Below are 25346 nucleotides of genomic sequence, written 5' to 3'. Positions count from 1 at the left end.
CACCCAGCTAAAGTCCAGCCCAGAGAGTTACAACATAGCAAGAGCAGGAAATCTCCAACACAAACACTCAGGAGACGCAGAGAGAAATACACAGGAGGCGCAGAGAGAAATACACAGGAGGCGCAGAGAGAAATACACAGGAGGCGCAGAGAGAAATACAGAGGAGGCGCAGAGAGAAATACACAGGAGGCGCAGAGAGAAATACACAGGGGGTGCAGAGAGAAATACACAGGAGACGCAGAGTAAAATACACAGGAGACGCAGAGGTAGCAGAGTGAGAGCTCTGGAAGCAGAAAGATGAATCTCTTTCCAAACTTCTCTATGGAAACATGGACTCTGCTAATCTTATTCCTGACACTTCTATCTCTGTAAGTATGTGTGATGTGTACTTGTTCTTAATCTATTCAAAGTCTAATGTATGTATACGTTAATTAAAAACAGCAAGCACAGAGCTATAGAATAACGTTTAGGTAAAAAAAAAGACTTTTATATAAGAAATCAATGCTGGAATTATAATGTTATATAGAGAAGGCATTGGGTTGCCATGTGTCCAGTATTGAACCGAACTGTCCTGTATTTGGACACTCCATCCAGTACAAAATGAGAGGTAATACTGGACATGTACAGAATGTGTATACCAGTATTAACTCTCTGGGTGTGTATGTGTATACCAGTATTAACTCTCTGGACATGTATGTGTATACCAGTATTACTTCTCTGGGCGTGTATGTGTATACCGGTATTACCTCTCTGGGCGTGTATGTGTATACCGGTATTACCTCTCTGGGCGTGTATGTGTATACCGGTATTACCTCTCTGGGCGTGTATGTGTATACCGGTATTACCTCTCTGGGCGTGTATGTGTATACCGGTATTACCTCTCTGGGCGTGTATGTGTATACTGGTATTACCTCTCTGGGCGTGTATGTGTAAACTGGTATTACCTCTCTGGGCGTGTATGTGTATACCGGTATTACCTCTCTGGGCGTGTATGTGTATACCGGTATTACTTCTCTGGACGTGTATGTGTATACCGGTATTTCCTCTCTGGGCGTGTATGTGTATACCGGTATTACTTCTCTGGGCGTGTATGTGTATACCGGTATTACCTCTCTGGACGTGTATGTGTATACCGGTATTACTTCTCTGGGTGTGTATGTGTATACCGGTATTACCTCTCTGGACGTGTATGTGTATACCGGTATTACTTCTCTGGGCGTGTATGTGTATACCGGTATTACTTCTCTGGGCGTGTATGTGTATACCGGTATTACCTCTCTGGGTGTGTATGTGTATACCGGTATTACTTCTCTGGGTGTGTATGTGTATACCGGTATTACCTCTCTGGGCGTGTATGTGTATACCGGTATTACTTCTCTGGACGTGTATGTGTATACCGGTATTACCTCTCTGGGCATGTATGTGTATACCGGTATTACTTCTCTGGGCGTGTATGTGTATACCGGTATTACCTCTCTGGACGTGTATGTGTATACCGGTATTACTTCTCTGGGCGTGTATGTGTATACCGGTATTACTTCTCTGGGCGTGTATGTGTATACCGGTATTACCTCTCTGGGCATGTATGTGTATACCGGTATTACTTCTCTGGGTGTGTATGTGTATACCGGTATTACCTCTCTGGGCGTGTATGTGTATACCGGTATTACCTCTCTGGGCATGTATGTGTATACCGGTATTACCTCTCTGGGCGTGTATGTGTATACCTGTATTACCTCTCTGGGCGTGTATGTGTATACCGGTATTACCTCTCTGGACGTGTATGTGTATACCGGTATTACCTCTCTGGGCGTGTATGTGTATACCGGTATTACCTCTCTGGGCATGTATGTGTATACCGGTATTACCTCTCTGGGCGTGTATGTGTATACCTGTATTACCTCTCTGGGCATGTATGTGTATACCGGTATTACCTCTCTGGACGTGTATGTGTATACCGGTATTACCTCTCTGGGCGTGTATGTGTATACCGGTATTACCTCTCTGGGCATGTATGTGTATACCGGTATTACCTCTCTGGGCATGTATGTGTATACCGGTATTACCTCTCTGGGCGTGTATGTGTATACCGGTATTACCTCTCTGGGCGTGTATGTGTATACCGGTATTACTTCTCTGGGCGTGTATGTGTATACCGGTATTACTTCTCTGGGTGTGTATGTGTATACCGGTATTACCTCTCTGGGCGTGTATGTATATACCGGTATTACCTCTCTGGGCGTGTATGTGTATACCGGTATTACCTCTCTGGACATGTATGTGTATACCGGTATTACCTCTCTGGGCGTGTATGTGTATACCGGTATTACCTCTCTGGGCGTGTATGTGTATACAGGTATTACCTCTCTGGGGATGTATGTGTATACCGGTATTACCTCTCTGGGCGTGTATGTGTATACCGGTATTACCTCTCTGGGCGTGTATGTGTATACCGGTATTACCTCTCTGGACGTGTATGTGTATACCGGTATTACCTCTCTGGACGTGTATGTGTATACCTGTATTACCTCTCTGGGCGTGTATGTGTATACCGGTATTACCTCTCTGGACGTGTATGTGTATACCGGTATTACATCTCTGGGTGTGTATGTGTATACCGGTATTACCTCTCTGGGCGTGTATGTGTATACCGGTATTACTTCTCTGGGTGTGTATGTGTATACCGGTATTACCACTCTGGGCGTGTATGTGTATACCGGTATTACCTCTCTGGACGTGTATGTGTATACCGGTATTACATCTCTGGGTGTGTATGTGTATACCGGTATTACCTCTCTGGGCGTGTATGTGTATACCGGTATTACTTCTCTGGGTGTGTATGTGTATACCGGTATTACCTCTCTGGGTGTGTATGTGTATATCGGTATTACCTCTCTGGGCGTGTATGTGTATACCAGTATTACCTCTCTGGGTGTGTGTGTATACCGGTATTACCTCTCTGGGCGTGTATGTGTATACCGGTATTACCTCTCTGGGCGTGTATGTGTATACCGGTATTACCTCTCTGGGCGTGTATGTGTATACCGGTATTACCTCTCTGGGTGTGTATGTGTATATCGGTATTACCTCTCTGGACATAGTGACCTGACCGGCTTGGGGGGCAGCGGGATTTCCCTGAGCAGGGTGAGAGCAGGGCTGTTGTTAGGAGGCTGGGCAGCTTCCTCCATCCTGATTGGCTGCTGCTGGGTAACGCAGCCAATCAGGAGAAGTTGTCAGGAGCCTGGGGGTGGGACCAATGAGAGGAGCAAACAGCATGGAGCAGCGAGTGGAGAGAGAGGTGTGTGTGTCTCGAGCGTGTGTTTCTCTCAAGCGTGTGTGTCGAGCGCGTCGCACCTTTCACTATTGTGTCCAGTACTTTTGGAGAAGCCGCCTGGCACCCTAAAGGCAATGCAGCTTCTACACTGCATGTTACAATTTGTCATTAACAACTGTTACCTTATGTGCCCCCGCCCCTCCACCCAAAAAATGTCGGTTCCAGATTTGGGGTAGAAATTGAACTTTAAACTATATCTGAACAATTCGGACACTCCGGCGGTTCGGTTTCACTTCACTTTTTTAAAAGGCAGAATCCAACAATACTAGCGATAATGAACAGATATGCGGGTTTCCTGTGGGCTCAGTGATATCACACTGCATTCTATATTAACCAGCCTTTGTAGAAGGAAACCACAAGATGCATTACAATATTACACCTGCACCTGACACTAATATATATATATATATATATATATATATATATGTAGCGGTCATGTAAAATGCCTACAGTCATCTCTCCTGCTGGCAGTAAGGCCTGGTAAGTATGGGCATGCCAGTATTAATCATGGAGGTTTTCCCTCACACCCTGGTGGGGTGCCCTGTGTATGGCTGGGACTGGTCACATGCTCTGACTCCATGGTTAGTGATGTCAGAGGTGTGTCAGCCTCAGAAGCTTACATAAGGCACAGCACTGTGTTCTAAAGTTAGTTGAGGAAGGAGTTCAAGTCTGGGAGGAGTTAGGGTTCAAGTTCTACTAGCATGCAAGTTATGTTATAGTAACTCCATGGGAGGCTGTGTCCAGGGACCTGGCACAGGACAGTGATTCCTGCGGGAATAGTGAATCCCTGATCTAGGTGACCTACCTAACTAAAGGGAGCACTGGCGAGATGAGCGGCTGAATATACCCCATTGTGGAGGGCAGCTGGCCCACCGAGTCAATAAAGATGTGTTCAGTCAGAAACCCTCTCGTGTACCTGTGTGGAATGAGTGTACAGAGAGGAGCACCACGGAGGAGTTCCTCGTCAGGATCATCCCTTTGCGAACGCAGGGACCCTGGTGAGGTGGAGGCGCTGCACTGGAACTAGGTGAGACTCAGCACACTACCTCAGCTGCCTGTCTGGACGGGTCCTCCCCACACACCATCATGCGGGAGACTCAGGAGTCCTGTAGCCAACAGGTGCACCACCAGACATACCTACACTGTAATGGGGGCTGGTTAGACCACAGGGGCCAATGTGAGATTGGGTGGGTCAGACCAGAGTACAAATACCGTTACATATATATATATATATATATATATATATATATATATATATATATATATATATTATATTCCAGTTTGCATTGTCTGCTCATCTCACACCTTGTCCTCATCTGTCTGACTGTAACAAAGTATTGGATTATATCGGTAACAGCCAGTAACACAGGGATTAGGACATCGTTAGCACTATATTGGATTATATCAGTAACAGCCAGTAACACACAGATTAGGACATTATTAGCACTATACTGTATCATATCAGTAACAGCCAGTAACACACGGATTAGAACATTATTATCACTATATTGTAACATATCGGTAACAGCCAGTAACACAGGGATTAGGACATTATTATCACTATGTTTGCTCTAACAGTTTGAGCTTCATTTCTTATTTTCATGCATAGTCTTGTATGTCTAAGCTCTGAAATCTTTCCTCTGTGGGAGACTGAACACACAATATATCTGTTGAATCAAGAAATAATAACTCTGCTCAGCAGCATTCATGAGGTTATCTGACACGATTTCCAGAGGCAGCAGAGTATCAGTTATTAGCTGTTATAAGACTGTCCACGTAAATATAACACCAGGAAGAGGAGAATGAATTCTGTACGAGTGAGCAGCATGTCGTCTGTGTCTTTTCTATGTCAGTTTTCTTTCTCTGACCATGCACATTTTCTGCTTGTAACGCTTGTTTATCTTCTGTTTCCTCCTCAGTTACGGGATCTGGCCATATGGGTTCTTTAAAAAGTATGGGATCCCTGGCCCCCGGCCCCTGCCTTTTATTGGGACCTTTCTTGAAAATAGGAAAGTGAGTATGAGACACCTCCTCGCCCTGCTCACAGGCACATTATGTTCCTGTCACTCTGTGTGTGTCCTGAAAATAATTAGCCATGAGGAATAACAATGCCTATTATCAAATAATGAATGATGTATTTGGGTTATGTATACTGTATTAAGAACTACTGTTAATAGTAATAATGACAACTAAAACAATACAGCTGTAATCTACACTACACAATCAGTTTTTATTATCTAACTGGGGAAATGTCAATATTTGATAATGGTTATGATGTGTATCGTATTACAAAATTCTCCTCCTCACTTTTAAGGCTATCTAGGGTGACCAGATGTCCCGGTTTAGTCGGGACAGTCCCGTTATTTTTGTCCCCTGTATTTTTATTATGTATTGGGGAGGGGGGGGTGTGTATTTTATTATGTATTGGGGAGGGGGTGTATTTTTATTATGTATTGGGAAGGGGGTGTATTTTTATTATGTATTGGGGAGGGGGTGTATTTTTATTATGTATTGGGAAGGGGGGGTGTTTTTATTATGTATTGGGAAGGGGGGGTGTTTTTATTATGTATTGGGGAGGGGGTGTATTTTTAATATGTAATGGGGAGGGGGGTGTATTTTTATTATGTATTGGGGAGGGTGTGTATTTTTATTTATTCGGGAGGGAGGTGTATTTTTATTATGTATTGGCGAGGGGTGTGTGTTTTTATTATGTATTGGTAGGGGGGGAGAGATGATGAGGGATGATGAGGAGGAGGGATGGGGAGAGATGAGAGAGAGGATCAGGGAGAGGATGGGGGGAGGGAGATCAAAAATTGCAGTCTGTATTAATATTAATGGGGTCCTGAAATTGTTTTGTCTGGGGGCCCGTGCATATCTAGCTACGCCACTGCTCCTACTGTCTCTGTAAGCTCTTCCTACGCACCACTTAGCCTGTAAGCTCTTTGGGATAAGGACTTTTTCCTATTGTTTGTCTGAAGCGCTTATTCGCATTCTGTGTTATATTATTATGTCACGTGTGTTACTGCTGTGAAGCGCTGTGTGCATGGATGTTGCTATATAAAGAGATATTTATATATATACCTAACTTTATTTGTCTTGTTTCGCAGGGCCAATTTGAATTCGACATGGAATGTTTCAAGAAATATGGAAATCTTTGGGGGTGAGTTCAGGTCTCATTTCCCATCTCCTTGGAAGGGAGAGGGGGGAGGGACCGGGTGGAGAGAGGGGGGTTTGGGGAGCCCTGGGGGTGAGATGGTGGATCTGGGGGAGAGGGGGATGGGGGGCCTGGAGGAGAGAAGGGGGATGGGAAGGAAGAGGAGGAGGGGCCTCGGGAGTGAGTGGGGATGGGGGGGGGGGAGAAGGGGGATAGGGAGCCTGGGGGAGAGAGGGGTGACGGGAAAGGGGGGAGGGACCTGGGGGAGAGAGTGGGGATTGGGGATGAGTTCAGGTTTCTTGTCCCATCTCTTTGCCAATCCTACATACAATGATTACTCTGAACACACAGGGCAAAAGAAGGGTGTATCACAGAGGCATACATCCCCTCTAACAGAAGAATGTGGTGTGTGAGGATAGGTACAAACTGAACTTGTTTTTTAAAATATTTACCAGAAATATAATTTAGCAGAAATACTGTCTGGAAAAAAAATATTATACAATCTGTGGGCCTCAATTATAAAAAGAATGGAAAAAAATGACTGTAAGCTCCGGTGGGGCTGGGGGAACCTCTGTAATAATTATCTGGTATTCACAATTGATTTTACTTTTAACTAATGAAAATGTATTTAATCCCAATACAAGTCAAAGGAATAGTATGAGCTCCTTGTCTACCTGAAATCAGCCAACAGGAGTTGTTCCAAACCACAGAGTAATCAAATTAACAGTGAGGAACTTCAGGAGCCAGAGAGGGGAAAAGGGGTATTAGTGGTCATCAGTGGCGTGGCCGGTTGCCACAATGACACAGCGTCACCTGATGCCGCAACGTCATGGCGGAGGGCGGCTCTGTTACAGAAACCCGCGCTCTCCCCGGCAATCCGTTTCATTGCTGTGGGGAAGCACACGGGGTGCCTGTAATCGCTTGGGGGGGGGGTCATCAAAAGTCCGGAGGGAGGGTCCCGACTCCCTTCGGGCCCCTCCCTGAGCTGGGGCCCCCGGGACATGTCTAGAGGGAGGAGTGGTGTATATTCTGTGTCTAAATAAGGAGAACTTTGGTTTTCCCCCAGGATTTATGATGGCCGGAAGCCGGTACTCGCCATAATGGATCCTGTAATCATTAAAGCTATTCTAGTGAAAGAATGCTTCACCCTCTTCACTAACAGAAGGGTACGTCCCACCCGAGGCTGGATTTCTGTTTTCATTTTTTATTTCAGAATCAAACCGGTTAAAGTCCCAAGGACCTTCCAGCATTACGGCACAGATCCAAAATCTCCGTTACGTGACGTAACGTCATGTTAAGCCTTACCGCAGATCTTCAACGGACAATAATGTAACATGGAGCCATGGTTTCTCACATGACGAGCATTGTGTTCACTATGGCGCCCGTTAGTTATAATGACATGCAAAGGTGCCCTAATATTGAGTATCCACTGAAGGCTTTTAAGGTTAATGCAAAGACTTAATATTTAAGTCATTCCTAAACAGCGTCACTCCCATCCAGACCCTGAAATAGGAGAGAGAGAGTTTGGGATAGAAGTATACAGAATAAGTCAATGGGTTCTTTACTCAAATAGACTCTTCTCTCCTTCTTTCTCTCTCACCTGCAGTCTCTTGCTCTCCCTCCTCAATCTCCCCTCTGACCCCCACTGTTCTTTCCTCCCTACTCTCTCTCCTCTTTCTCCCTTCTCTTTCTCTCCCTCTCTCTTCTGCTGTCTCCCTCTCTCCCTCTTCTCTTTCTCTCCCTCCTCTCTCTCTCTCCCTCCTCTCTTTCTCTCCCACCTCTCTCTATCTCCCTCACACTCTCTCCTCTCTCTCTCCCCCCTTTCTGTCGCTCCTCTCTCTACCGCAATGTTCTTTTCTCTCTCCTCTCCCCCTCTCTTCTCTCTATCTCCTGCTGTCTCTCTCTCTCTCTCTCTCCTCTCTTTCTGTCCCCCCTCTCTCCTCTCTCTCCCTCGCCATTCTTTTCTCTCTCCTCTCTCTATTAGCTTTGTGTATATGTGTTAACCTCGAAAAATAACGTCACATATTTCTAATACATGGTAATAGCTCTGTAATGGTCTTAAGTACATAAAAAAAATAGTTCACTTCTGAAGTTGCACCAAGACTTCAGAAATGGATTAGAATGCATTACCTTAAAGTGGCATTACGTCTTGACTAGGTGGGAAGAAGTTGGTCCCGGAAGCTGACCCGCGTTCATTTCAGCTCTGGGAAACTCCTGCTTTTCGAGATATTTACACCTCAGGGGGCTGCAGGCCAATAGGAAGCTGTGACATCATCCCTTGCAGCTTCCTATTGGCCCACGTGATACGGGACCTTTAAACAGCAGTTACATAGTTACATAGTTATATAGAAGATGAGGTTACAGTTACATAGTTACATAGTAGATGAGGTTGAAAAAAGACGTACGTCCATCAAGTTCAACCTATGCTAAAATTTAGACAACAGATACTTTATCCTATATCTATACTAACTTATTGATCCAGAGGATGGCAAACAAAAAAACCCAGAGTCATATCATACAATGATATCTCATAAGGGGAAAAATAAATTCCTTCCTGGCTCCAAGAATTGGCAATCGGATTAATCCCTGGATCAACATCCTTCCCATTTATACTTATTTGGTATATCCCTGTATACCTTTCCCATCTAAAAAGATATCCAACCTTTTTTTGAACAAATCTATTGTATCTGCCATCACAGTCTCCATGGGTAATGAAATCCACATTTTAACTGCCATTACTGTAAAGGACCCTTTCCTTTGTTGCTGGTGAAATCTCCTTTCCTCCAACCTTAAGGGATGGCGCCGAGTCCTTTGTACTGCCCTTGTAATGAACAGTTCGTTTGAAAGCTCCTTGTACTGTCCCCGAATATATTTGTATATAGTTATCATATCCCCTCTTAGACGCCTCTTTTCTAATGTAAATAAATCTAACTTAGCTAGCCTCTCCTCATAAGTTAGATTGTCCACCCCCTTTATTAATTTGGTGGCTCTTCTCTGCACTCTCTCTAGTTCAATAATGTATTTTCTTAGGATTGGTGCCCAAAATTGTACTCCATATTCAAGGTGTGGTCTTACTAATGCTTTGTAAAGGGGCATAATTATGTTTACTTCCCTTCCATCCATTGCCCGTTTGATGCAAGATAAGATCTTGTTTGCCTTGGCAGCTACTGCATGACTTTGGGCACTATTGCTAAGCCTGCTGTCTACAAGCACTCCTAAATCCTTCTCCATCAAGGATCCCCCCAATATATCTCCATTTAATTTGTAAGTCCCCTTTTTATTCTTGGATCCCAAATGCATAACCTTACATTTATCTGTATTAAACCTCATCTGCCATTTACCTGCCCACGTTTCCAGTCTCTCCAAGTCCTTCTGGAGAGAAATTACATGCTGCTCTGATTCTATTACCTTACACAATTTAGTATCATCAGCAAAGATGGAGACTTTGCTTTCGATCCCAACCTCAAGGTCATTAATAAACAAGTTAAAAAGCAGGGGTCCCAGTACCGATCCCTGAGGTACTCCACTCACGACTTTAGCCCAACCTGAAAATGTTCCATTTATGACAACTCTCTGTTGTCTATCCTGCAACCAGTTTTCAATCCAGGTGCATATATTATTACTGAGTCCAATTTTCTTTATTTTGTACACCAACCTCGTGTGTGAAACCGTATCAAAAGCCTTTGCAAAATCTAAGTAGACCACATCAACTGCATTACCCTGGTCTAAATTCCTTCTTACCTCCTCAAAGAAACAAATAAGGTTAGTTTGGCAAGATCTATCCTTCATAAATCCATGCTGACTATTACTAATAATTTTGTTTTCCAATAGGTATTCCTGAATATTATCCCGTATTAAACCTTCAAGTAGTTTCCCCAGTCAGGCTTACAGATCTGTATTTTCCCGGTTGTGATCTAGCTCCCTTTTTAAATATAGGCACCACATCTGCTTTACGCCAATCTTGTGGTACTGAGCCTGTGGAAAGGGAGTCCTTGAATATTAAATATAATGTATATAGACGGGTGAACAAGGAGTTAACCCACCAGGTGCTCAGAAGTATAAGAGTAGCTGTTGAATGTTGCTTGATACAGTTTTAGGGATATTCGTCATGGCAAACTCCAAACAAGTGAATATGAATAGTCTTTTCCAGCAACTGGCTCTTGATGAGCACTAATGAGGTTGAGATAAAAAGACTCACGTTTGAATGGAGTATATGGCGCCTTGCCCTTGCGATTCTCATGTAGCCCAACCAGCCGCTAACCCTCTCGTAATAGCTCCGTCACGGTGGGTGGTCACATGACCGGCGGGGACTGCGGTATGGATGAAATGTATGGCGCTGTATCATCACGATCCTCAGAAGATTCGTTCAACCGCCAACCCTCCTGCAGCAGCTCAGTCACAGTGGGTGGTCACATGACCGGCGGAGACTACGTTGCTTCCGGAATAGCGGAGAGAACAGCAACGGCCCGGCGTGCTATCGGCAATAGACAGGAACACACAGGAACTCCTCCCACAGGAGGCATAGACGAAGCACAGCCGGAATAGAAGAACGATGGAAGGCTGATGAAGTGACGGAAATTTTTTATTTAGCACAGTGTACTGACGGATTCTCTGACGCGTTTCAGCCCATCAGGCCTGTTTTTCACAGGAGGCATAGACGAAGCACAGCCGAAATAGAAGAACGATGGAAGGCTGATGAAGTGACTCAAAAACTTTATTTAGCACAGTGTACTGATGGATCCTCTGACGCGTTTCAGCCCATCAGGCCTTTGACAAAGGCCTGATGGGCTGAAACGCGTCAGAGGATCCGTCAGTACACTGTGTTAAATAAAGTTTTTGAGTCACTTCATCAGCCTTCCATCGTTCTTCTATTTCGGCTGTGCTTCGTCTATGCCTCCTGTGGGAGGAGTTCCTGTGTATTAAATATAATGGTTTGGCTATTACTGAGCTTAACTCCTTGAGAACTCTTGGATGTATGCGATCGGGGCCAGGTGCATTATTTACTTTAATTTTTTCAAGTCGCTTATGAACTTCTTCCTCAGTTAACCAATTGGTCATTAATATGGAGGTTGTGGCTTCCTCCTGCGGCACTACTATTGAACTTAATTCTTCCCTGGTAAACACAGAGGCAAAGAATTTGTTTAATACCTCTGCTTTTTCCTTATCTCCAATTATCTGCCTACCCATCTCACACTGAAAGGGTCCTATATTTTCTTTTCTCATTTTTTTGCTATTAAGTTACTTAAAGAACTTTTTAGGGTTGACCTTACTTTCTATTGCAGTCCTTTTTTCATTATCCATTTTTGCTAATTTGATTGCCTTTTTGCAATTTTTGTTACATTCCTTATAATTCTGATACGATGTCTCCGTCCCTTCTGACTTCAAGAATCTAAACGCCTTCCTCTTCTTGTTCCTTTCCTCCTCCACCTGTTTATTTAGCCACATTGGTTTTGACTTATTTCTTTTATACTTATTAGCCAAGGGTATACACTGATAAGTGTGCTTTTCTAACAATGTTTTAAAGACTGCCCATTTATCTTCTACATTTTCCCTGCAAAAACATCATCCCATTGTATTACTTGTAGATTAGACCTCAGTTTATTAAAATCTGCCTTTCTAAAGTTTAAGGTCTTTGTTGAACCCAAGTAATCTGTTTTTTGATCATTTATTCCAAATGAGACCATGTTCTGATCACTGTTACCCAAATGTTCCAGGACTTGAATATTTGTTATTACTTCTACATTGTTTGATATGACCAAATCCAGAACTGCCCCTCTCCTGGTTGGTTCCTCAATAATTTTGGTCATATAATTGTCTTTACGCACCCCCAAAAACCTGTTTCCTTTTGTTGTAATGCTTATCTCATTGCCCCAGTCTATGTCTGGATAATTAAAATCCCCCATTATGCAAACATGATCCAGTTTTGAGGCCTTCTCCATTTGCAAAAGTATTTTAGCTTCCTCAATCTCACAGATATTTGGTGGTTTATAGCATATTCCCACAAACATTTTCTTTATACTTTTACCTCCACTGCTAATTTCCATCCACAAAGTCTCTACATTTTCATCATTCCCTTCATAGACATCATCCCTTATAATAGGTTTTAGATCCGGTTTAACATATAGACATACTCCACCTCCCCTTCTATTTGTTCGATCCTTCAGAAAAAGAGAATAACCCTCTAAATTAACTGTCCAGTCATGAGTTTCATCCCACCATGTTTCAGTAATGCCTATGATATCATACTGCTCTTTTGCAGCTATTAATTCAAGCTCTCCCATTTTATCTGTCAGGCTTCTTGCATTAGCAAGCATGCATTTAAGTTTTTTTTCAGCCTGTACTATTATCTTATCTGCTCCTTCCTTTCTGCGCCCACTTGGTTTAGTCTTTAGAAGTTTTCTAGTATTATCTGTATTTACTATGGGTGTCTCACTGCTTGTCAAACTTGCACTTGCCCCCATTCTACCTCCATACCACCTTGTATCCTCCTCTATTCCATTTAGTTAATTATCTGTTTAATTCCCCTCCCCCCTTCATCCTAGCTTAAAATCTCCTCCAACCTTTTTAGCATTCTCCCCCCTAGCACAGAAGATCCCTCTTCATTGAGGTGCAATCCGTCCCTAGAATATAGATGGCACCTCTCAGAAAAGGAGTCTCAGTGCTCTAAAAGCCCAAACCCCTCCTTCCTGCACCACTTTCTTAGCCATGCATTAACCTCCCTGATCTCTGACTGTCTCCCTGGGGTAGCGCAATCAACGGGTCAGGTTTTCAGGATATCCCTGCTTCAGCACAGGTGGCTCAGTCTAAGACTGAGCCTCTGATTGAGCCATCTGTGCTGAAGCTGGGAATCCTAAAAACCTGACCTGTTGGGGGGCTTGAGGACTGGAGTTGAGCACCCCTGCACATTACTGCCCCCTTTCTTCAATGAGGAACCAACACCGATTAATAGCAGGGTGTGTTATATACTCAGAAATAATCATGGTTAGGTTTCAGGGTGTACATGACTGTGGTTTCATGTTAAAGCATAAAAGTGAAGATATTGAACTTATAATTGACATCATTCGCCATTTGACACCCCTCCTCTGCGCTCTCAGAGTTTCGGTCTGAACGGGCCCCTGGAATCTGCCCTCTCTTTCGCTGAGGACGAGCAGTGGAAGAGAATCCGCACTGTTCTCTCCCCCGCCTTCACCAGCGGCAAACTCAAGCAGGTAATAAATATATATCCCATTACAGATATGTATTGACAATACGACCAAGTGTGTATCCAAAATACTCCCAACGGGGTCTGTTTTAGTGCAAAAGTAGCCTGTAATATAAGAGACTTGTTTTAATGGTTACGATGGGCTGTGTCTCTTCTCTTTTACCAGGTACATCACAATATACATGTATATACACAACAAGAAGTCAGTGTATGATGAAATGTATGAAAATATGAAAACTCTAAAATTAGGGGTGGCCAACTCCAGTCCTCATGGGCCACCAAAAGATCAGGTGTTCAGGATATCCCTGCTTCAGCACATGTGGCTCAATCAGTGGCTCAGTCTTCAGATGTACTGAAGCAGGGATATCCTGAATACGTGACCTGTTGGTGGCCCTTGAGGACTAGAGTTGGCCGCCCCTGATCTAAATGTTTAACTAACCTGCTTTCAACATCTTGGGTTACGGGCAAAATAGACTCACACCCACAATACTCTGTGGTGTATTCTTTATTTTACTGGTAACAGGAAGCATAGATCCTCTCCCATGCTGTATTTCAGATGTTCCCTTTGATGAAGCACTATGGAGACCTTTTAATGCAGAATGCCACGAAGAAAGTAAATAACAAAGAGACGATCGTTATGAAGGAGTAAGTATATAGCGAGCAAGAATGATACGGTGAATCTTGCCTTGGGAAGGTCTCACAGCCTATATATATATATATATATATATATATATACAGTGTTCGACAAACCTATACATTTGCTCGCCCCGGGCGAGTGGATTTAACCCCCGGGCGAGTAAATATTGGCCCAAGCAGCACACGTTTGGTACTAGGTGGCGAGTAGATTTTTTGGTGATTTGTCAACCACTGTATGTATATATATAAGGCGGGGTTGCAGACCTGCCTAAGACATGCAGATGAGCATACAGTTATATTTGCATATTTGCTTTCCTGTGGAGGGTTTTTGTCACTTTTTTTACTCACCATAACTTAACTCGGTATATATATATATATATATATATATATATATATATATATATATATATATATATATATAACTGTAACCTCATCTACTATGTAATTGTAAACTCATCTACTATGTAACTGTAACCTCCTCTACTATATATATATATATCCCAATACTGTATTTCCAAACCAAATGCAAAGTTTTACAGTCATTTTGGGTGGGATTGGGGGGGGGGAGTTCTGAGAGGAAAAGAGAAAGTGAATGTTTTTATAGTGAAATGATATACTGAGAACAAACAGGGCAAGATGATTTGTTACTGTTGTTACATTGTTACATAGTTACATAGTAGATGAGGTTACAGTTACATAGTTACATAGTACATGAGGTTATAGTTATATAGTTACATAGTAGATGAGGTTACAGTTACATAGTTACATACTGTAGTAGATGAGGTTACAGTTACATATTTATACTGTAGTAGATGAGGTTACATAGTAGATGAGGTTACAGTTACATAGTAGATGAGTTTACAATTACATAGTAGATGAGGTTACAGTTACATAGTTACATAGTTACATAGTAGATGAGGTTACAGTTACATAGTTACATAGTAGATGAGGTTACAGTTACATAGTTACATAGTAGATGAGGTTACAGTTACATAGTTACATAGTAGATGAGGTTTAAAAGAGACATACGCCCATCAAGTTCAACCTAGGCTAACTTTAGATGACAGATACTTTATCCTATATCCGTACTTACAGTATATTGATCAAGAGGAAGGCAAACAAAAACCTCTGTAAAATATCTTATCAGTGATATGTCATAAGGGGAAAAATACATTCTTTCCTGACTCCAATATTGGCCTTTTGTCTGTTCAGTATCTTCTCAGCATACAGCATGGACGCTGTCCTAGGTACCTCGTTCAGTGTGAATGTCGATTCCATAAACAACCCCAATGATCCCTTCGTCATCAACGGCAGGAAGCTATTTGACTTCAGCTTTTTAAGTCCTCTGATCATATTGACGGGTGAGTTTCTGCCACGTCATCGTCTCCTTGCCAAAATTTCCACATGTGGATCCTGTCTTTCGATATTCTCGTGTTACTCTGAAGTAATTTTCAACACCGGCTGTTATTTCAGATTCTAAATCGCGACAGGTTTGCGGGTGAATATTAAATCCTTTCCCTCTTCCTTCCCAGTGCTGTTTCCATGCATCATCCCTGCTTTGGATAAAATGAATTTTTGTTTCTTCCCAACGAGTGTTATTCAGTTTTTCACGGACGCCATCAAACGTTTCAGAAACACTCGGCAGAAAGGCATCCAGGTAAGCTGTAACCGTATGTTCATTACACTCACAAAACACGTGTTATTGAACTTTTCATCTGAGATATTAAAGATCATTTAATTGCCATTATTTGGAGTCAGGAAGGAATTTTTTTCCCCTTATCAGAGAGCATTGGATAATGTGTTACTGTGTTACTGGGGGTTTTGTTTGCCTTCCTCTGGATCAAAATACTGTAATACAAATATAGGATAAAGTATATGTCATCTAAATTTAGCATAGGTTGAACTTGATGGACGTATGTCTTCTTTCAACCTCATCTATGTAACTATGCAACTATATTTAATTTGGCCAAATATTCAAAGCCACGTAGGACTAGTTAAAACTGGATGATCTCTTAACTAGATGGAAGAATGAAGTATTTTTTTGTTTTTTGGTAAAGATTGCCGTGACAATGTTTGTAAATTTAAGGTGAACATTTTGGTCTTAATCTGTGCCACTTTTTTAATCCTGACCCTAAAACGTGGTCTGGGATTCCAGACATCTCATTAACCTTCCACTGAGGAGGACCAGACAAGAGCGACAATCACCCCCCTTACCCTGTTCAGAGAACCCGGTGTAATACTTAGCGGGGCCCCTGTGTTAGGTGTAATAGGACTTCATTGTCATAAGTGGGACTTCACCTTTATTCTGCCCATGCTCCATACCTAATCTGAATCGGTGACCCCTGAGTGTATCCTTTCATTCCACACTGTGCACATCCATCACTCCCCTTCCCTCCTTCAGGAGCGAGTGGATTTTCTGCAGCTCATGATTGATTCTCAGACCAATGAAAACGATTCAGAGGAGGAAAAGCATGGCTATAAAGGTAATCAAATGCAGAGATTTGATTGGCTGCTGCTTCTGTCAATTGTGCAAAATAAGGCGGGGCCAACACAAGTTAAATCTCGGAGGGCACAAACTGTGCAGCAGAAAAAGAAAATGCACTGAAATTAGTATTTCAATGTTCTGCTCTACAGATTAAAAGATTGAGGGTAGAAAGGAGCCTCCCATTGGAGAGGGCGTTTGGTTCATTCAAGCTGTTACCAAAACATGCCAAGGTACTGTCAAGGGACTTCAAACACTGGTAACAGAAGCAAAAGCCATGTAAGGCCAGATCCCTCGCTGGGACGCTTAGTGTGAACATCACAACAAGTTCTGCACAATTTGGAACTACTAACGTCACAATAACCAACCAACGCCCTGGCCAGGGCCACTTACTCCGAACTTTTGTCATTCCAATCTGAAGATCCGGTTACATTGTATTAATAACAGGGACTCGATATCATTCATTCCACATGGGAATAAATGAGCATCTGTTCATAACTTGTTTCCGGGACCCAAGAGCTCGCTGATTTAGCAAGACAATAGTGAGTTTAGTGAGTCACTAAACATTAAAAGCTGCCAGTGATGGTTCGTGACTGAAGCCATAGTGGGCACCATAAATGAAAAGTGAAGAATAATAACATGAATAAAGTTGCTTCCTCCACATTTCATGAAGAAGGGCTTTGTTGTTGGGAAATATAACTAATACAAGCACAGTGGAATTATGGGTGAATAGGATTCCCAGACACACTTCCTGCCTTCATGCTCCTGCAGAACTGACGGACACTGAGATTACGGCTCAGGCGCTCGTCTTTATTCTGGCTGGATTCGAGACGACCAGCACTACACTCATGTTCTTGGCATACAACCTGGCAACCCACCCTGATGTCCAGAGGAAGCTGCAGGATGAGATAAATACATTGCTACCCAATAAGGTCAGAGAGCAGCGGGGATCCCAGGGTTTTCAGCAGGGTATGAGAATAGGAAGTCTCGGAATTTAACATGGGTTGAACATGATGGACATATGTCTTTTTTCAACCTTATCTACTATGTGACACGAGGCAACCCTGGTGTCCCGCACGATATCACCCTGCTAGTGGGTCAGAACAACTGTATGCTAAAGCAGTGGCAGAAAATTCTGAATATAAGAAAATGACAAGGATTTGTCACCATAAGATTTTTTATTAAATGTCTAGAATAGATGCAGGTCTAAGACAAATGACAGCTGGCATTTAGCCGCAAGTGACCTCGCTGCAGGGACACTCAGCCACCGGGCGTTTTGCCACCAAGGTAAATCCCTAACTTTAGCCCTCACCCTAAAACCCCCTAATCTTAACCCCTAATACTAATGCTACCACTTGCACTAAAAACCTTAACCCTTTACCCTAAACCCATGCTCCCTTATCCTAAACCCTTACCCTAAACCATTCCCCTAAGCCCTTAACCTAACCACGCAACCAAATGTCCCGTTTCGATAGATTCAAACTGCACATGGAGTCAAAAGGTGATATAGCAGGTGCATTACAAGGGGGGAGATTCTTCCTAAAATGCAGTGTAGGCCAAGCTTCAAACTGCGTTTAATACAGGCTGATCATACACAGAGCAGGGCAGAGCCTAATAAGGATTCTGCGATTATTTCTCCGCAGGCTCCTCCAACCTACGATGCTCTGACGCAGATGGAATATCTCGATATGGCGATTAACGAGACTTTGAGACTCTTTCCAGCAGCTGGAAGAATTGAGAGAGTTTGCAAACGCACAACCGAGATAAACGGACTAACCATCCCGGGTGGCGTCGTGACCATGATCCCAGCCTATGTTCTGCATCGGAACCCCGAGTTCTGGCCAGAACCGGAAGAATTCCAACCCGAAAGGTACCATAAACCATGAGGAAGTTATTGGGTTTGAAGTCCTGGTGAATTGAATTTGTTCTTAGAATCGAAGACTGAGCCTCTGATTGAGCCACCTGTGCTGAAGCAAGGATATCCTGAAAACCTGTCCTGTTGGGGAATGTTAGAGAACTGGAGCTGAGCACTCTCTGTCCATACTATACTTTATTTTAGCATTCATTTTTCTTTATATAGAATTCTGTATATTTGGCATGGAATGTGCAGAATGGCATTTAATGAGTGTGCAGAACATCTTGGAATACAGACTCAGGATTTGGGGAGTTTCATTTTTTAAGACCAGCCGTAACCGCACAGTTTAGATTCACTTTCTCTCCCTATTCCCAGGTTCAGTAAAGAGAACAGAGAGACCCAGGAACCGTACACCTTCCTGCCCTTCGGAGCTGGACCCAGGAACTGCATCGGGATGAGATTCGCTCTCCTGAACATGAAAGTGGCCATCACTGTCCTGGTGCAGAACTTCACCTTCCAGCCTTGCAAGGAGACTCCGGTGAGACTACGGACATTACGCATACAAATTCTTAAAGTAGACATGCATGTGAAGTTCCCGGTGATAAAGTGGTTTTCAGCGTTGCATGATTCTAGTAATCATTATTCTACCATCGCAAACACCAACAGTTCTATACAAGAAAAGGACATTTCAATAATACCAAGGCAGACCACCTACCCCCACTAATACCCTACATGGGCCGCTCTAGCAAGTACAGGATTTTCTATTAGACCCTAGTGTGGGTTAAAGGGCAGAGTGTGCTGGCAGAAGGTCAGACAGGTGACCTTGGCAAGAGTATGTGTGTCAGAGCTTGAACAAAAGAAGCTTATGTTTACATGTATGTACAGTATGTATGTTTGTTTGTATGTATGTATGTATGTTTATGAGCAAGTAGGTATAGTGGCACTCCACTGCAAAAGCCTTTATCTGCCTGGGTGCTGACTGCAAACACAAATAGTAATACAGATGCGTAGAAGAAACGCATACCAGGTCTTGTAGTAGAAGGTACAAATAGTTTATTCAAATAAATCAACGCTTTGGCCCGCTACGCACCCTTTCTCAAGAGGGTACGTTGTATCGTCTACAACTACAAGACCTGGTGTGCCTGCTTTCTACTCGTCTGTATGGGATGAATGAAGTTCAAATCAATAGTTCTAAAGGATATAATAAGTGCAGTGACAGGTCCGCAACTTCTGAGGGTATGAACCACATCCACGGATATCTAAGTGAAAAGAGAAGAAAGAAGCACGTGCCACATTGAATAAATCTGGGGTGACATTTATTATCACAGTAAATAGGCGTCTAAATACGACTCACAATTGAACCAAGAACAAGCGTATCTGAGAGATATAAATTCTCACGATGGTGGTGATCTTCTCACGGTGCCGTATGGAGAGCTGACGTCCCGCTTGGTGATCCGGTGTCCTTTCACTCAGTCGGGCCCTGATGAAATTACGTTGTGTGATGAAACGCGTTGGACCCTGTTGATTGCGTGCTATGTCACCACGCTGTTGGGAGTGGCTGTGCTCAGACATACTAGCACCACCATCTGTGGTTAATCAGCTGCCTTCGATTGGTTGGACACTTTTCGCTATAAACAGTGTGTCACTTTCCCTTGGACGGCCTGGGGGTAACCCCTATCCCACTGACTGAGTGGAAGGACCCCGGATCACCTAGCGGAACGTCGGATCTCCATGTGGCTCCGTGAGATGATCACCACCATCGTGAGAATTCATATGTTCTTGGTACACTTGTGAGTTTGCCTATTTAGACGCCTATTTATTTAGATAATAAATGTCACCACAGATTTATGCTACAGTGTCACACGCTTCTTTCTTCTCTTATATATCGAGAGAGAGAACAAAGAAGCGCATGCTCCATAGATGAAGCACATATTGTAATCACTGTTTTCATGTTTGTACTGACACAGTATTGCATTTGTATTTATTTACCCAGGCTCATACATGTGACTGCACTCATTCAGTATATATAATATAATACAAACAATATTAGCGCAAATAAATATACACTCAATGAATATATTGGAGAAACAAGAGAAAAAGCGCCCGATCCATGTGTAAAATCTGCTAACAAAATTTTAATAAAAAATCACAAGACAAATGCACACTCACAATTTGTCAATGCAAAGTAAGCATTGTATGGGTAAACCCATGCGCCAACAAGTAGCTGCTCGCCGAATGTTTACTTCAGTACATCAGACCTCACTGCTACCGGTGCAACACAGTCAGATGTCCCTCCGGAAATTCAGGTATACAGTCTGTTGTTCCAGCATTAGATGCTGTGTATGGTTCAGGGAACGTCCTCCCTCTCCTTTCATCAGGGGATGAAATCCGTCAATCGGAAGAAACACGTAGGGCACGTGGTTTCAAGGAGCTACGTTTGGTGGAATAGCTCGTGCGTCTGCTGCCAGGAGAGGGAGGACGTTCCCTGAGCCACGCACAGCATCTAATGCTGGAACAACAGTCTGTATACCTGAATTTCCGGAGGGACATCTGACTGTGTTGCACCGGTAGCAGTGAGGTCTGATGTACTGAGGTAAACATTCGGCGAGCAGCTACTTGTTGGCGCATGGGTTTACCCATACAATGCTTACTTTGCATTGACAAATTGTGAGTGTGCATTTGTCTTGTGATTTTTTATTAAAATTTTGTTACCAGATTTTACACATGGATCGGGCGCTTTTTCTCTTGTTTCTCCAATAGAATTTGCTGGGAGGTTGCTGACCCCAAAGAAGAAGCTGCCCGGACGTTGTAATCTCCATACAAAATCATCTACTTTTTTTGTGGAAAACATATTTTTTTAGGTTTTTTTTAGTTAATTTTGTATACGGTTTTAATCATATTTTTTTAGTGTTTTTTGCAATAATAGTTCATCATTCATCATTTTTTATTCAATATATTTTTTTTAACACACTACAAATATACATATACAATTTTTACATTTTTTATATTTTACACACACTCACCATCATTACGTATGACCACCATCTGAGTTCCTATATATATTTTATAACAATACAGCTTTACAATTGTTTTATACGGGTCATCTGTGCTAACATTTGTTGCGGTCTGTTTGTTGTCAGGAGTTTACTGTGGGGCTAGTGCACAGCCAGGCGCTGTTGAATCTTTCAATTAATGTGTGTGTGTGTGTGTGTGTGTGTGTGTATCCCCACATATATATACATACACACACCGTGTCGACCTGTTTAAGGACCTGTAGATCACTCTTATTTACGCCGCTATGTGATGTTCTTGTGCAGATCCCTCTGGAAATTGACTCCCTGGGAATCCTGAAGTCCAAGAGGCCGATTATTTTGAATCTAGTCCCTAGAACAGCCCAGGACACGGAGGAATAAATCAGTAGGAAGCATCAAAAACAACGAAACATGAAGCGGATTCTCCATTGTGGACATTCCTGATCATTTGTGCTGAGAATAATGGGAAATATGGGAGAATGAGCGTGTAAATCTTTAGAATGCAATGGAATGGTGCAAAAAGAAATGCTTTCTATAAAGAAGTTCATATGTAATAGTTAAAATGAAAGCAGTGTGGCTACAAAAGTGATGGTATGTACTAAAAATGGTGAAAATCAGTTTAAAAAACACAATTAAGGGATAACAATTATCCAGAGAAAAATAGTGACTATCATATATCAACAGCCTAAAAACATATATAAAGTCCTTTGAAAAAGATATTAATCAAATGGTGATCTTATCTGTGGGGATAAAAAGTTCCAATTCTGAAATAGAAGCGAGTCCCGGACGTGTGCTTCTCTCCGGGGAGGTTTTCCACTCCTCCAATGCGAGAGAAAAGAGGAACTGCACAAAACGCCCATGGTATAACAGGGATTTAATCAAATATCACTAAAAAAACAAGTCATATTGCATTCGCAAGGTTTTGCCATTAAATGATTACAAATATCTCATTTCATAATATACCAAGAGAGTAAAGTATTGCAGAAGCTGCCACACACATACAGTACGCATAGAATTCATATAATAGACCGTCCCAAAAATGAGTTTTGCACACAAGAAAATCAGACAGAAAATGATTCTGAAGGATAAAGACATCGGGCCATGTTTGCTAAGTGGTGCCCTGGCAGCTGGCGTCTTTACACGAAACAGGAGGGACAAGGAGGCAGAGTATCCGAAAATTAGGGAAAGGAACGGGGGGGATTGTAAAATGGGACTCTTTCATGTTTTCTGCTAAAAGGATAAATGTGTGTCTAATTTAATCACCATTGGGAAGTGTGCGGTCTGCTTTTGTTGTGACGTCCCGGAGAACTGAACAGTTGATCATGTTCTCTCGTTTACAACGGTTTTAATCTGAAGATAAAGATACTGGTGTGTTTTTTTCCCCGTTAGCTTTTCAGACGGCTCCTCCAAGGAGAGACTTACCTGAGTGCACCTTCCTTTGAACAATTAACATTATGGGAGATCTATGTACAGTATTTGGGTAGGATGAAGTATCAAACTCAAATCTAAATAGGAGAACGCAAAGTCCTTGGCGCAACCAGGGGTATAAAGGCCACTCCCGAACAGGTGTTGTAATCCGTCCAGGTACAAAGTCCTTAGATACACTTGATGTCCTCAGGATACGATATTTCCGCCCTCTTTGCGAGCCAATCAGCAATCGGATGTATGAGGTAGAAGGGTAAAATGGAGGGAGCTCCACCTGGGGGGCCCGAGGTAGCCAGGTTGCTCAGTAACTGCCCCTCGCTGTCAGGGGCCAATTGTCTGATGCATGTATCTAAGGACTTTGTACCTGGACGGATTACAAGTCCTGTGCGGGAGGAGTATTTATTCCCCTAGTTGCACCAAGGACTTTGCCTTCTCTTATTTTTATATCAGTTTTTCAGGCCATTGGATAGATTTGTTGTATTGGTCTTCGGCCGCCGTCCTATTTTTTCCAATTATAAATAATTAGGCTTTGTATCACACTAACACTTATTGATTGTTATTTTAGTAGTTTAGTCACTTTGCAATTCACTGTGCGCTCAATCTTTATATCACTTTATCACTCATTCAGTGGCAGTTAGCATTTCACCATTTTTGTATTAGGTAGAGAGCTTATTGTATGTTTTATTTAGTATTAGTTTTCAAATCTAAATAGGATGGAAACCAGTGACAACCACTAATTCAGCCACAAAACAAGGCTGTCTCACATGGAACGTGACCACTACACAGCAGGAAGTACCACACAAAATCAATTGGAACAATGTAGGAACGTGGAGGGATCAGGATGAGATAAAAGAGGGCGTTTGGGTCTCTGCGAGGTAACTCGGATACATCTCTGCTCAAAGTAACATGCAACTGCAGCTGAATCTCCCTCCCACGGCTTCACCTCCTTCCATTATTATATTGTCCATTTGTTTCCAATAAAAACTACACATTAGATGGACACCGTTTATTAATTTAAAGGAGCAATCCAAGCAATATCTTCCTACATGTTTTATTTTTTATTTTAAATAAATGCGGTCCTGTCGTATTAGATAATACTTACTACATTATTAGTAAGAAACAGATACATCAGAGCGCTCACCCTAGGTATCGTCCTGGTAGTTTAAATGTAGCAGGTGCAAGGAGGTGAGTATTTACCCGACAGAATACACCCAAGAAGGGTCAAAAGATTCCCCACATAATTGCACGCAGTGCTAGGACAAATAATATCAGCCTGCAATGGTTATATCAGACCATTGCAATGGTTATATCAGACTGCAATGGTTATATCAGACTGCAATGGTTATATCAGACTGCAATGGTTATATCAGACTGCAATGGTTATATCAGACTGCAATGTTTATATCAGACTGCAATGTTTATATCAGACTGCAATGGTTATATCAGACTGCAATGGTTATATCAGACTGCAATGGTCCATGCAGTCTGATGATAATTTGTCCTAGCACTGAGTGCAATTATCTGGGGAATCTTTTGACCCTTCTTGCGTGTATTCTGTTTGATACATTATTATTATTATTATTTAATTCAACTTGTAATGCCAATTTTAATGAGTTTTCATATACTGAGCACCCTTTGATTTCTATAGCAGGTTTTATCACACCTCCCCAGCAAATTTCCTGTTTGTGATCATTTGTTGCCAATATCCCCAGTAGTTTGAGCTGTAACAATAATGTCCCGTATTAAAATCAGGATACATTGTAGCTGCTGAGTCACACTGATTGAAGGAAGTGATTGAAATTGAAAGGCAGCCATTTAGAGAACCCTGGAAGCAGGATCATTGCTGATCAATCATGGGGAAACCAGTCAATCGACAGCTTAGATAATTAGTTTTCAGCAAAGGTAAACAAAGGCTGCATATATTAAAACAAATATCTCTTAAAGTGTTAATTGGATTGCCTCTTTAACATGGGAATAGCGTTATTATTTACATTCACTCATCACTTTTCCCCTCCTGTCAATGAATCCGGTGTGTGTGTGACACAATTGAGCAGGTGTTCATATGTTCTCCTAATTGTGTAATTTGCCCATTAAGCACTTTTTACCAAAAAAGCACTTTGCCAAACCAGAGATGACGCATCATGTGGTCAAAATACTGAGGAACAACAGTGATATTTCCACACACAAAATATTGCTAAATAAAACATTTTGTGCAGAACTTAAGTGT

General features: G+C 42.4%; 1 protein-coding gene across 2 annotated transcripts; it reads left to right on the top strand.

The window, feature by feature from the left end:
* Window positions 1-25337, top strand: LOC142463340 (cytochrome P450 3A29-like). Of its 2 annotated transcripts, XM_075565965.1 has the most exons (13): window positions 8-368; window positions 5254-5347; window positions 6442-6494; window positions 7555-7654; window positions 13583-13696; window positions 14246-14334; window positions 15538-15686; window positions 15858-15982; window positions 16727-16808; window positions 17579-17739; window positions 18451-18677; window positions 19038-19200; window positions 21980-25337. In XM_075565965.1, the coding sequence occupies exons 1-13, from the start codon at window positions 298-300 to the stop codon at window positions 22073-22075; spliced, it is 1524 nt and encodes a 507-aa protein (XP_075422080.1). In that variant the 5' UTR covers window positions 8-297; the 3' UTR covers window positions 22076-25337. The 2 variants fall into 2 exon arrangements, with proteins under 2 accessions (XP_075422081.1, XP_075422080.1); XM_075565966.1 differs by lacking the exons at window positions 16727-16808; window positions 17579-17739 and having other exon boundaries at window positions 1-368.
* The last annotated feature ends 9 nt before the right edge of the window (window positions 25338-25346 follow it).

Source organism: Ascaphus truei, chromosome 11 (genome assembly GCF_040206685.1).
Source record: "Ascaphus truei isolate aAscTru1 chromosome 11, aAscTru1.hap1, whole genome shotgun sequence".
Classification (NCBI taxonomy): Eukaryota; Metazoa; Chordata; class Amphibia; order Anura; family Ascaphidae; genus Ascaphus; species Ascaphus truei.
The sequence above is the reverse complement of the archived record's forward strand: the minus strand, read 5'-3'. Positions and strand labels throughout refer to the sequence as shown.

Bases quoted from the DNA above. Each gene is read 5' to 3' on its own strand.
- LOC142463340 (XM_075565965.1), top strand. From the start codon at position 298: ATGAATCTCTTTCCAAACTTCTCTATGGAAACATGGACTCTGCTAATC. The intron at 6,495-7,554 runs GTGAGTTCAGGT...GTTTTCCCCCAG, and splicing joins AAATATGGAAATCTTTGGGG to GATTTATGATGGCCGGAAGC. The intron at 7,655-13,582 runs GTACGTCCCACC...CTGCGCTCTCAG, and splicing joins CCCTCTTCACTAACAGAAGG to AGTTTCGGTCTGAACGGGCC.